This window comes from Trichoderma breve, chromosome 1 (assembly GCF_028502605.1).
Source record: "Trichoderma breve strain T069 chromosome 1, whole genome shotgun sequence".
NCBI lineage: Eukaryota > Fungi > Ascomycota > Sordariomycetes > Hypocreales > Hypocreaceae > Trichoderma > Trichoderma breve.
The window spans coordinates 65,052-78,408 of record NC_079232.1 but is presented as its reverse complement, the minus strand read 5'-3'; the positions used below and the strand labels follow the sequence as shown (position 1 = coordinate 78,408).

The 13,357-nt window shown below is 45.8% G+C and overlaps 6 protein-coding genes across 6 annotated transcripts; 3 read left to right on the top strand and 3 right to left on the bottom strand.

Annotated features, from left to right (window-relative positions):
• Positions 1-354: 354 nt before the first annotated feature.
• T069G_00027 (glycosyl hydrolase family 1 domain-containing protein) lies at positions 355-2,568 on the bottom strand (the record flags this gene model as incomplete). The annotated part of the gene is made up of 6 exons (XM_056167237.1): positions 355-887; positions 976-1,331; positions 1,382-1,398; positions 1,460-1,498; positions 1,553-1,724; positions 1,796-2,568. 6 exons carry the CDS (start codon positions 2,566-2,568, stop codon positions 355-357), a joined length of 1,890 nt encoding a protein of 629 aa, XP_056032553.1.
• Positions 2,569-3,396: 828 nt separating this feature from the next.
• Positions 3,397-3,723, top strand: T069G_00026 (uncharacterized protein; the record flags this gene model as incomplete). The annotated part of the gene is made up of 1 exon (XM_056167236.1): positions 3,397-3,723. The coding sequence occupies one exon, from the start codon at positions 3,397-3,399 to the stop codon at positions 3,721-3,723; it is 327 nt and encodes a 108-aa protein (XP_056032552.1).
• Positions 3,724-4,874: 1,151 nt separating this feature from the next.
• T069G_00025 (FAD binding domain-containing protein) lies at positions 4,875-6,270 on the top strand (the record flags this gene model as incomplete). Its single annotated transcript, XM_056167235.1, has 4 exons — positions 4,875-5,156; positions 5,214-5,540; positions 5,591-5,797; positions 5,845-6,270. 4 exons carry the CDS (start codon positions 4,875-4,877, stop codon positions 6,268-6,270), a joined length of 1,242 nt encoding a protein of 413 aa, XP_056032551.1.
• Positions 6,271-7,587: 1,317 nt separating this feature from the next.
• Positions 7,588-8,808, bottom strand: T069G_00024 (alcohol dehydrogenase groES-like domain-containing protein; the record flags this gene model as incomplete). The annotated part of the gene is made up of 3 exons (XM_056167234.1): positions 7,588-8,216; positions 8,274-8,565; positions 8,632-8,808. 3 exons carry the CDS (start codon positions 8,806-8,808, stop codon positions 7,588-7,590), a joined length of 1,098 nt encoding a protein of 365 aa, XP_056032550.1.
• Positions 8,809-9,963: 1,155 nt separating this feature from the next.
• T069G_00023 (uncharacterized protein) lies at positions 9,964-10,554 on the bottom strand (the record flags this gene model as incomplete). The annotated part of the gene is made up of 1 exon (XM_056167233.1): positions 9,964-10,554. The coding sequence occupies one exon, from the start codon at positions 10,552-10,554 to the stop codon at positions 9,964-9,966; it is 591 nt and encodes a 196-aa protein (XP_056032549.1).
• A 1,167-nt stretch (positions 10,555-11,721) lies between these two features.
• T069G_00022 (aldehyde dehydrogenase family domain-containing protein) lies at positions 11,722-13,113 on the top strand (the record flags this gene model as incomplete). The annotated part of the gene is made up of 1 exon (XM_056167232.1): positions 11,722-13,113. The coding sequence occupies one exon, from the start codon at positions 11,722-11,724 to the stop codon at positions 13,111-13,113; it is 1,392 nt and encodes a 463-aa protein (XP_056032548.1).
• Between the last annotated feature and the right edge of the window lie 244 nt (positions 13,114-13,357).

Sequence of the window (13,357 nt, the reverse complement as noted above, 5' to 3'; positions counted from 1 at the left end):
CTATCTTGAACAATTCTACTCCGTAGCACACCAGCATATAACATTCTGAACCACGATCAAACCCGTTACAATACGCCTCGGCAGAAAACCTCGAATCACAAATTCGGCTAACACTGGCATGGTGCCAGCAATCTCTATCTAGGACGCAAACTCGAAGCAAACTCTTCTACAAAATCTCATCAAATGATTTGCCCTCTGGTATAACTTGCATAGAAAGGCCTGTGTGGTGGCAAGGTGCAGGCTGCTGGTGCGAGTCAAGAATATGAGGTTATGCACGGTCGCTTTTGGATACCAAGAGAATAATGGTATTTATTATTAACTGCTCTGCCCTTTCATTAGCTCCCGATGACCATTTTAACTAATATACTTCGGTTTAAAGTGTTTTGGCCAGGTTCTAGCTTGGATAAAGTCGACAAAGTCAAACAAGCTCTTTTTATACCGCCTTTCTTGCGTTGTTCGATCCACAGTTTGCATTCCGTAATGTGGCGTAAAGTCCCCAAATTCCCAATTGTCCACAAAACTCCACGCAATCACACCGAGTACCTGCACACCATCCTCCCAGATGCTATTCAGTATCTCACTCATAAAGCTCAGATAGTACTGGCTGCGAGGTGAATCGAAGAGCTGCTGTGCCAGTGGCAGTGAGGCTTCATTCTCGATAGGGAAGCCAAATTCGGTGATGATAATTGGCGAGCGATACGTATTCCACAAGTATGACAAGTAATGGCGCAAATAGGTCGGAGTAATATAGACATATGTCTGACTGGCGTATGCAACATTCCAACCGAATTTTCCACTCCAGCTCTGCTGCACGCATTCCGGATAAAATACGTTGGATGGGGTGTTCAAACAGGGTGACTCGCTCGCTGATAGAGGTGAGACAACAGCTGATTACAGAATTAGTCGGCTGTTAAGTAACACCTTGACACCCCTGGCTGGAGTCATGGGGAGGGAATTGGGTTTCCCAAAACTTACTAATAGTATACGCGTCGGTTCCCCAAAAGTCTGCTGTTCCTTTAATATATTTTAGATCTTCTTTTGTAAGAGGAACGTAGTCTGCGACTCGTTCTTTGTAAACAGCAGGATAGTCCTTGCCGAGATAAATCGGATTGCCAAAGATTGCCAGTTGGAAGTTGTTGTAGTCATTGGCCGCCTCAACGTGAGACGCATTCAATGGATCAAGCGGTACACCAAATAGATTGCTGAATTTCATACCAACTTTGCCTGTACCTTTGATCTGATCGTGATAAAAGTAATACAATTGAGCATGCGCTTTAAGTACTGTATCCACAGACTTTCCATTCTGGCAGTAAACAAATGGCTCGTTAAACCTGGTGATAACAATTAGTCATTAATTGTAGAACAAGAATTGGTTTCTTACGTCACCCAAAGAGGAACCTTTGAACCAGAAGCATTAGTATAAGCTACCACTGTGAGAATTGGATTGGTATGAACGAACTCGATCAGCAAAATGCGTCATAACAATCTTTCCATAGTGCTGGAGAGTAAAGAGTTAGCATTGTAGATATTGATAATCTGGAAGTTGACTTACAACAAAAGAATCCAAGAAAGTCTCATTTTGATAAGCCCCGTTGTTATAACCGACAGTCGGTTTTTCATATAAAGACGAGACATTTGCGGCATAAAACTGCAATGGTGTATCGAAGTGAATCAACGTAACGACTGGGAGCATCCCTTTTGCTATAACAAAATCTAGAAGATCACTGAGGCAAGAATAGTTAGCTATCGCCCGTTTAAGACATGAGATCGAGTAGAATATGTCAGGCCGGTTTACTTATAGTGGTTAATAGCCTGCTGGTTGACAGGGGAACCTGGAACAGCGAATGGAAGAATTCTAGTCCATGGAATCGAGAAGGAATAGTATTTTACTCCTATAGCTGCCAATCGTTCAATATCCTGCTTATATAGGTAGTAGTTCTCATTCGTCACGTAATCTGGGCTAGGGCCCTCTTTGGCGATAATATCTGCTGCAGATGGCGCTTTCCCTTCATGACTAATAGCACCTTCAATCTGGGCAGCTGAACCAGCTACTCCATATATAAAGTCATCTGGGAAATAATAACAGTCCGTTGGACCAAAATAATCTCTTGGCGGCAATATAAGTTCGGCACTTGGCACTGGTGTCGGCGAAACAGTTGTACTATAGATCCCGGTAGATGTGAAATTAGTAAGAAATGGTCGCGCATTCTCCCAAAGTGCAGTCCATGAAGCACTGCCATATCTATCATGGAAATCGGTCGCGGTCACTGTGGCGTTGGGATCCCAGCTACCCCATGTGGTTGTAGGAACAGGGGGGAGGAGACAGCGAAGAGCGGAAAATGGAGCGGCAAATGTTTCTGTGGAAGTAGGGGAGGGAATAGGAATCGCATAGCGATAAGTGTCCGACTGAGTAAATGCAAAAGTTGAAAAGGAAAATGTAGGAGAGGCAGCCCTAGTGGCAGAACACTGGGGTCTCGCAGTCGGACCCGTCGTTAAAACATATTTCTGCTGAGCGTCCACGAGTATACTGAAGGCAGAAATCACAGACAGCAGTATTATGATGCCCATGATGATGTGAGCGTAATAACAAAAATGGAAAGGGACGAGTGTAATAGTAGAATGTGTCAAACAATCTTTCTGTAAAGAGGGCATTGGCGCTTTAAATAATCGGATTATACTTAGCTCCAGAGATCTTTTCTTAAAGTAATGAATGATAGACCATTCATGTTGACTGCAGGGCATATCCCCTGAGCTCTACCTTGTAAACTAGTACGAGTATATCAAGGCAAAATAGGAGATGAATTTCATCCAATCACAAAGCCCAGAATACGCGCATTGGTTTAAAGCGTATTCGGAGCTGCGGAGTACAAAGAAGCGTATTGGCTTACCTCAAGTTATCGGAGTTGATCAGATCGAAACTTACTAAATAACTCGTTCTAAATCCACATCTCATTGCTGAACTTGAAGTAGTGGGCAATATTTGACCTTGATTACCCCGTCCCAGCCCGGACGCCTCTATTTTCATTCTACAGCTATAAGAAAAATGGCTAGCTGAAGAGCAGTAACTCCACTGGTGCCGCAGCCGAATCCGGTCCAATTACTTTGCATGTCCACATTTGGAAGGATAATGCTGAATGCTCTGGGACTGGAATACGGCTACTGAGTATCTATGCGATATGCATTATTTTTCTACTCTGTACTGATCCTGTCGAAGCGGCAAATTATTGAGCAGCAGTACATACCGCATCTCATACGTTGTGGTAGCAGCCCACTATTCCTAGCCCATCCCTACCGAAATTCGCAGACCTACGGCATTGTCCCGTCATTAGCCAGTTGGCTAGGCGTTGAAAGAACTCCGAGTAGAAGCACAACGCTCAGCAGCATGAAGAGGCCAACATGAGATGGCCTGGACCACATTGGCTACCTCGACTCAACGCCTGGGGCACTGTCAAATGCCGCGGCGCCGTTAGTACTGCAATCGTACTAGTCATTGATCTCGCTGTCGATAAGTATGAAGCCCTCGACGACGATGGTGCAACTCTTGCTGGATATGTCAGCGACCGCTTTATCTATCGGGTTAGCAACGTCACTGCCATTGTATTCACTGCCCTAGTCATCGTCAAGCTTCTTGTATCTATATGGATAGCTCATGCTATATGGGCCTGTATTCACCGTCTTTATCCGACGCAAACTTCTTTAGTAACCAAGTCCGAAAATGTCTAGTCGGAACAGAACAAGACACCGCCTTTATGATGAAGTGGATGTTGCCATTTTGGCTGAAATCCCTGTTTAAGACACCAAGAAACTTGTCAGAGAGATTGCACCCCTGGTATATCGCCACCGCCTGGTGCTGTCAAGCGCGTTGCAGTATGTAATTCGACGACTCCCAGCGCACATATAAACCCAACCGTTTTCGGCAGCGTCGACAAACTTCGGCAGATACGAGCTGGCTTGGGGACACCAGTAAAACAAAAACTGCCACTGGTATAGACAAGTCGACTTTACAGCCGGAGTAACGATGGAGAAAGAAAGTAAATATCTGTCCAACCTAATTGCGAAGGACCGGACACCTGTCGAACAGGTACCTAGGTAGTCCGAGAATGGAACATCAGTCAATCGATATTGAGAGCGAACTTCCCTTGATGCGTGTATATGTCAGAGCAAAACGACCGGTGAGCTAAAGTTATAAAGCAGTGGATGTGAATATATCTTGTGCGGTAGCTACCACGCGAAACTTAGCATGCGAGTCACCTAGAATTGTTTAGGACAATATCCTGTAACATTGTCTACCTTATGGTCCCATGTCTGTCAAGCAATTTTAGTCATCATTCAATTATACCCAACATTCAGTTTACAAACCAGAATCTATTTTATCATCATCAATATTATACCCCGGACTACTTTTATAAACACACTTCTAGTTTCAGTATCCAAGGTAAAGCAAAATCGGCAGCAGGGTTCGGTATCACTAGTCAGAGGTGGGGTAAGATCGGAAGTAGGGATTAGCATCGGATGCTTTCCGAGAACTGGTTTTGCAGACGGACAAAAAGGCATTAGGACATTTTACATCTAACTCTACTCGCAATATCGGAAACCACGGCTTTGTGTGCTTTGAACCCCGATTTTCAGGTCTTCCGAACTATGAGATATGCCGTGGATGCCGATGTATAATGTGGGACACTGTTTTCCCCGTGTCCCGTCGACATAACCCCGCCATCTATATACGCGAAAGCGCTGGCTCGGCCTATAAATGGACGGCTTCCAGATGCTTTATCCAGAAGAGTGCGTTACCACATCAGATCTTGCTCATATCTTCGTCCTCATTGTGCCCAACAGCTATCTACCAGTCCATTCATTTTACATCCAGCTTACAAATGTCACCAGTAAAGGACTTTGACATAGCAATCGTTGGCGGTGGAATTGCGGGGCTGACTTTGGCGATTGCTCTCAATTCTCGGTCGATTCCAGTCACTCTCTATGAGCAGGCGGCCTCATTTGGAGAGATTGGAGCGGGTGTCTCCTTCAGCCCTAATGCTGTCCAAGCTATGAAAGTTTGCCATCAGGGCATTTACGAAGCATTTGAAACAGTCTGTACTAGAAATTTATGGCCGTCCAAGGAGAAAGTTTGGTTCGATTATGTGGATGCATACAGCAATGTAATGTCCGACGGTGTTCTTGCAACAGCGTTCACAATTTCGAATAGTCTTGGCCAGAACGGCCTCCACCGCGCCCATTTTTTGGACGAGGCGGTCAAACTCTTTCCCAAGCAACTTGTGAGCTTTGGTAAAAGACTTCTAAACATCACGGAAGATGGCAACGGCAGACTCGTGATGCATTTCGACGATGGGACTGTAGCGGAGACTGACGCTATCATTGGCTGTGATGGGATCAAATCCCGGGTGCGCCAGGCCATAGTTGGCCCTGACCATCCATCCTCTCGGCCCGTTTATACACACAAATATGCGTACCGGGGGCTCATTCCGATGGAGGATGCGTGTGCCGCTGTTGGTGAAGAGCGAGCTCAGAATGCTTGCATGTATGTGAGTTCTCTGTTCAACCCCGCGATTATGGATTGGGCTAATGTTTCTAGATGGGGCATGACAAACATATCCTAACTTTCCCGGTGAACCATGGAAAGACTCTTAATTTGGTTGCGTTCAGAACAACCTCGGAAGACTGGCCTGACGCTCAGAGATTAACCAGATCAGGCGGACTGGACGAGCTTCTGCACGAATTCGAGGATTATGGGCCCGCAGTCATCAAGTTATTAAAGTTGCTCGACCCGAAACTTAACGTGGTAAGTAACTCGTTCTCAATTCACATCTCATTGCTAAACAATGGCAGTGGGCGATATTTGACCTCGGATATCCCGCTCCAACCTTTTATAAAGGCCGCATTTGCATCTCAGGCGATGCTGCGCACGCTACGTCTCCTCACCATGGCGCTGGGGCGGGTTTCTGCATTGAAGATAGTGCTATGTTGGCGGAGCTGCTCGCAGACGACCAAGTCAAGTCACGGCATGAATTGGAGGCCGTATTTGCTACATATGATGCAGAGAGACGATCAAGAGCGCAGTGGCTGGTAGAGAGCAGTCGATGGATTGGAGACTGCTACGAATTACGTGCAGAAGGGATTGGAAACGACTTCACTAAGATTGAGGCCGAAATCAAGAAAAGGAATGGGATTATTGCCGATATCAATATAGAAGAGATGTGCGCGAGGGCCAAGGACGAGTTGCGGAAGAGGCTATCGGGTTCTTGTGAGAGGTAAAATATTGTGGATTTGAACAGCGCATTTACACCGACGCGTTGAATAGAACCGTGGATATTCTTTGGAACCACTTCAGAGACCTGATCTTCTGGTGCTCGTTTCTACCCATACAAATGTGTAGCAACTTGGCGCGGGTGTCCCCTTAAGGTTAGCCCAAGTAACAAAAGAGTCACTGTAACCATGCTGTTATATACTAACTGCGCATCAACAGATGTGAGCCGGTTAATGATTACTTAAATTAAGTGGAAAGCACAAGGGAGAAAGTCACTGCCATTGAAGTATGTTATAGTCAGTCTACCCTTGGGATATGCCTCAAAACATCGGGGAATCCCTTCAGTCCGTCTACGAGCTTGTCGGTGTTCCAAATAAAAGTTCGAGCAAGTATTAATAACGCATTACAGGTCGCCCACGTATTATAAACAGCCTGTTAGATACTGTAGAAGTTCAATCACTGATACCGCAACACGGCGCCCTCTTTATTTAAGTCTCAAAAGCCCCCTCAATCGTTTCTCAAATATGCTTCATCGTCACAGGATACAGTACGACTACCACGCGGCTGACACTGTATTGGGACCAAGTGTAACGTCCCAGGAGATGAAGTGGTCAACATGAAGATTTCCTTATTGAGAGAAAATTGATATTTTAATGAACTGCGAGTTCATGATTCTTAGTGGTGGTGGTTAACGCGTATGTGATGGCTATTAGGCGATTATGCTTATACAATTACTGCAAAAGCAGTGGTATAGGAGAGTGCAGTGCCTACTTTACTTCTCCATTAGGCACTGCTTACATACGGTACGTTCCTCTTTTGCCCTAAGTATGATTAAGTGCTTGACGGATTCTTGTGATTATCTGCCCGACGGGGTACGTTAAATAATGTATCCACTATTCTTCCAGCTGGCTGCAGGACAATCCCCCAAGCGTGGATAATAGCAAAGTAAATCTTTCACGAGACTTGCGATACTTGCGTAGGGACAAGAAGCAATCTATCATATTTATTATTGCCCTATAACCTCGAGATATGAGACTCCAATAATAACTACGGCTCGTGCTTATGGGGAATAAACTACAAACAGGTAGTTTTGTCTGTCATACTTATTTTGGTGCCGGGCGACAACTCTTGGGAACGAACTCATGGACGGATAGGGTATTTGACAATATTTCTCTGTAAGATTTGTAATACGATAACACATATTCAAAGTACATAGACCCATTTTGCTGCCTAAGATACACAATGCCGTATGTCTAGAATACATAAACTTTCTAAATTCACGCCTTTTAAATAAGATGGAGCAATACGGAGACGCCATCAGGCTACTACACCTGATGATCATTAGCCAATACGTAGCGGTATTTTGCCTTTCCTTTCTCCATGTCAACAATGGCGCGGTTTGCCTCGCTCATAGGCCACTGCTCAACCCACGGCTTTATACCCTTGTCAGCAGCGAGCTGGAGCATCGCCCGAATTTCGTGTGGCGAGCCCATGAAACTTCCGGTTAACTTCCGACGTTGTGAAGCTATCGGCCCTGCCCCAACCCTAAAAAGGCCATCGTCCGGTAGGCCGAGCTGGCAGAAGGTGCCATCACGCTTCAGCAGGTTGATGTAGTCGGTTAGTGGCATGTTAGAACTTGACACGGCACAGAGGATCAAGTCCAGCGAGCTAGCATACTTCTTCTCCCACCCCTCGTCCTCTGCCGTAGCAATATACTCATCAGCTCCAAGGGCTAGAGCATCTTTGCGCTTATCGGCACGACGAGAGAGTGCCACGACACGGTCAGCGCCCATGGCCTTGGCAAATAGGAGAGCGAAGTGGCCCACACCACCAATTCCAATCACACCAACGTTCATCCCCTTAAGCCTCTGCTCAAGAGGACCCTGGTCATTGCCGCGAGCTCCAAAGTGAGCAAGTGGCGAGAAGACGGTAAGGCCAGCACACATCATTGGTGCTGCGTGCTCACTAGCTAGCTGATCAGGGATCTTAAAAGCAAAAGCAGCCGGGCAACGGTGGTAGCGAGCGTAGCCGCCCATACTCTTTCCACCAGCGGGGGTGAGATATTGGGCACCATATGTTAACGTCATATTCGGGCAATATACCTCATTGCCGGCTGCACAGGCGTCGCAGTCTGAGTGATCCTCGCGGATCTGGGGGGGCTTGCGGCACTGGCAAGAATCATTTTGTGCTCCAACTCCAACTCGATCGCCGACTTTGATGCCTGTCTTTGCTGCTTCTTTGCCAACTCGGACAGTTATGCCAACCAACTCATGGCCGACAACTACGGGATAAGCTGTCTCGCCCTGTATGGAATATCATATTAGCCTTTGAGAAAGAAACAAGGAGATATTTTATCCTAGGCTGCTTACCCATCCTGATCGAAGTTGGTGGATATCTGTACCGCAAATTCCGCAATGCGTGATTTGGATATCAATGTCGGTCTCTTCCCAAGCTTTGGGCTCGTAGGTTTGCCAGACCATCTGGCCCTCGGCAGCATTCTTGTCTAACGCAACCCAGCCTTCGAATTTGTTGTCGTTCGACGCCATCGTGTGAAAAGGTGACCTGTTGAGTTTTTAAACTATGGAGAATAAAATATTGGCAATGAGGGTGGTAGTTGAGATGGTAGTTGATGTGGTGACTGAAAGTTTCGGTGATATTGAAATAACAGTGACTGAAAGTTGTAAGTGAAATAAGGGCTAGTGTGTCTAGGCGATGATGATTCTACTTCTCTGTGAGTGACAAAGTGATTATTTATTCCTGGCCATGCTGTCGTTCTTATACTGTTCTATCCCTATCATTTTGGGTGACATCACAAATTCTAGACATCTTCTCGATACGGGGTTCCCGGCAACAAACTTCTTGAGTCAATGCGCATATCGGCAGAGTATCACTCGCCATGGTGCGAGACTTGTTTAACAGCCGAAAAAAGTAAGTCATCGGCGTTAGTAAAAGCTCACTAGCCGTCGGCTTTCGGCCTTGAGTTTTTTTTTTCTTAGTGACGCCCGCTTGTGATTGGCTACATACATTATGCCATATTTGGCTATCGGACCCAAAAGTCTCAGCGCGCTTGGCTGGCATGATTCTCCTTCAGGGAACAACGTGGAATTTAATTGAACAATTATGCTCGTCTTATCGATTAATTACCAGTTCTCATTCGGTTCTGTGGTAAGGAGCTAGACTTAAAGATTTATAATTATTCACGGATTGCGAGGCTTGATTTTAGATGAAATACACGATTACGTGCAAATATACACCTTTCATACTCGTGTTTGCATTGCATGAGACAGTTTCGCTATGTATATTCCTTTTCACTTTGGACGTAACCGGTATGCCCTACATACATCGAGGATGTTCGTTTTCCATCAGATTTTTTACACAAGGAAGGATGTCTGTTTTCTCATATTTATACTAGTGTAGGTTAAGTAATTAACATTTATATTTTACTACCTCTCGAATCCTACTAGATAGAGCACCTTAGTCTGCTGTCAGTTTGAAGAAAAGAATCCTGTATTTTATAAATTTTGAGTAATAGACATATAGTGGAATATGAAGTCAATCAATGAGATGCCTGTGAGACATGTAGTTTATGGCATAGTTACGTTTCTCTAGATATTTTGTAATTAATAAGAAAATGGAGATGTCTATTCTCTACTCGCTACCAATGTGCTCTCTCACTTAGGTAATTGTACATCAGTAGGTACCTAGTTCCGTGATGTGGCTGGCACAGGAACGTTGAATCCATTTAGGCACATAGAAATCAGCGAATACAGGGCAACCAAAAAAATCAGCTCAATGACTTTGTCTTCACCAAGAACTTTAACCCCCTCTGCGTATATGTTATCGGCCAAAGGGCCCCCTTGCACCAGTGCCTTTGTAAACTTGTATACCAACTCCTCTTCTGACTTGAACCCGTGAGGAAGTGCCCCAGTGGCCAGAGCATTGACTTGCTCCTCGGAAAAGTATTGTCGTGCCATCGACGCGTGGGCGTATACTTCGTAATTGGCTTTAAAATGTGATCCAGTCGTAACAATAGCGATTTGTCGTAAATTCTGTGGCAGCTTCTCGTCTCGTCTCATTTCTTTGATGACATTCCAAATTGCAGCTCCCGTGATGGGTGAATGAATCCAGCCATTGAACGGTCCAACAAAGGCTCCCTCTTCATTTTGGGTAACGAAAGAATGTGTAGCATCCAAGTCTACACCAATAGACGCAACAATATCATCAAATAGAGCCCTTTGGTCAGCAGTGAGTTGGTTTGGGGGGATAGGCTGTAGACGATGGGGCTGATCCATCTTCTTGGACTGATTGAGCTGTTGATTGGAAGAAGACACAAAGAGTATGCGAATAGTTCAATAGGTTCTTGACCTGAAAGTGATTGTAAAGTAGATGAATGCTAAGATGATCAGGCGAACCATTGATGTAAAGAAAAGATGGCTCTCTTTTGCGGACTAATGCGTGATTATATAGTAATGCTTATTCTCTGTTGGAATATCTTCTTCTTTTCAATTCCCTCATTCCTTTTCTATATATAAGTCTGCCGGTTTGACCCGAGTATCAATCAATATGAAGACCTAGTTCTCTCGGAATCATCATCGTATGCGCTGAGCAGGGCGTATAGAGCTTGCTAGCATTTGCTTAACCGGAACAAAGTTGTCAAGATTTCGCGTCGCGAGACTATTCAGCATGCTCTATCGGTGATAGGACAAAGGACAAATGGAACGAGATAAAAATCGTAGAAACGTCAGATATCGTAACTGCCGAAGCATCGCGGAGGATGAATCCCGCCCTAGACTTTCCACCATCATCAAGACCGTTTTAGAGACACTGTGCTCTGTGGATAAGTTTGGTTTGCTTAGCACGTTTAGGAATCCTGGCGGCGTTAACGACTCGTATCCAAAAGGGAAATGTAACGCCGACACTAAGTCAAGCTAAGCCGCAAGAGCGAGCACAGGCGAGAGGCGCGAGAGGCGCGAGAAGTTCCCACAGTCTTAATAAAAGTGGACACGGTTCGCCTTGTTCGTATGCTTCAAGAAGACGGAGTGAAGGCTTCAAGGCTCGGTATTCCTCAGTTATCATCATTAGCTCTGTTACCTATCATGCATAGATTCTTTTACTACGTAAATCACTGCTCTAAGACTACTTTGAGGCAATGCCGGCGACCCCGTGATGCACCGACGTGACGTTTGACGTATTGCTCGTCACGATTCTACTTGCCGAAGCGCGAGAAGAGAGAACCATCAGCGTTATCACCAGTTGATGATATATATATAAGTAGCTCATGATGTCGAGATTATTTTGCGACTCTTCTTATCCCTCATCAGTTTCACTTACATACAACAGAGAGCGGAAGATCTCAATCCACATCACAAGTTCTATTGTTACTTTTATATTCAACCTTATCCGATTCGTCTCTTATACAACAAACATATCTCTTGATTTTCATTACACCTGAAAATAAAATGTCCAAAGTCTCGCACTACAACAGCACCAACCCTGCTACCGGGCTGCTGGTGAAGAGCTTTCAGAGCGCGTCCGATGAAGAGGTCTTCTCGGCGCTGGCAAAGGCTCACGACGCCTACATCAAAATATGGCGCGAGACTCCTGTTGCCAAGCGATGCGAAATAGTGGGCAGAGCTGCTGCCTTGATGCGCGAGCGTAAGCAAGAATTATCCGAAATTGCCGTCATGGAGATGGGCAAGACCATCGGTGCAATGGAGGTGGAAGTGGACATCTCGGCAGATATTTTGGAATACTACGCCAAGAACGGTGAAGAGTTCCTAAAGACTGTGCCTTGTCCTGGTGTACCCGGTGCCGAAGTCATTTCTGAGCCGATCGGCGTCATCCTAGCTATTGAGCCTTGGAACTTCCCCTATTATCAAATTGCTCGTGTGGCCGGCCCTCAGATTGTGGCCGGAAACACCATGCTGGTCAAGCCTGCATCCACCGTGCCCCAGTGTGCCTTAGCCTTTGAGAAGCTAATGATTGATGCTGGGGCACCTGTCGGGGTGTATACGAATCTTCTGTGCTCCGTTTCTCAGATCAACGCCCTGATTGACAACTTTCTCGTACGGGGAGTCACTCTCACCGGCAGTGAGCGAGCCGGTGCTGCAGTAGCAGAACGTGCTGGCCGCAATATGAAAAAGGTCGTGCTGGAACTCGGTGGCTCAGATCCTCTCATCGTTTTGGAAGATGCAAATCTTAAAGAAGCAATTCAAGTGGCCGCTGCTGGCAGAATGATTTGTATGGGTCAAGCTTGCGCCTCCATTAAGCGCTACATCATCATTGGTAAGGAGCGCGGCGCCGAGTTTCAGGAGGGAATTGTGAAAATTTTCTCAGCTATGCAGCCTGGCGACCCAATGGATCGATCAACTACACTGGGGCCATTGTTTGCAGAGAGTGGCGTCCGTGACATTTTGGCCCAGGTCGAGCAGGCTAGGGCTGCAGGTGCTACAGTTGTCCATGGTGGAAAGCGTGTTGACCGTCCAGGTTGCTATATGGAGCCTACTCTTATTACGAACATTTCTCCAGAAAACCCCCTCTATCAACAAGAGACTTTTGGGCCCGTCGCCTCCCTATACGTGGTGGACACGGAAGAGGAAGCTATTGAAATTGCTAACGCGACCACCTTTGGCCTCGGTTCATCAGTCTATTCCTCCAACATTGAGCACGCTAAAGAAGTTGCTGCCAAGATGGAGGCCGGCATGGTTTTTATCAACTCCGCTCTTAATGCTGGTGCTGATGTGCCATTTGGGGGTGTAAAGAATTCTGGATTTGGTAGGGAGCTTGGCGAGTTGGGAATTGGCGAGTTCCTGAACAAGAAGTTGGTCCGGGTTCACCAAAAGTATCTGTAATGTACTTTATGCATCAAAGTTCAAGACAGCTAACGACACCCTCATTTAATAATACCGTACCAGCGCCAATATAAATACATATGATGATGATAATATTACGAAATCACAAAGTGACACTCTTGTATCATAGCCACATGAGTCCCCGCACGTCCCCCTATGAGCTAGGTGGAGAGTCGAGAAGTTTTCTTAGATACGGTCAATCCTCTATTTCACATCCACTCTTGAATTGCGGAGTGAAATCTTA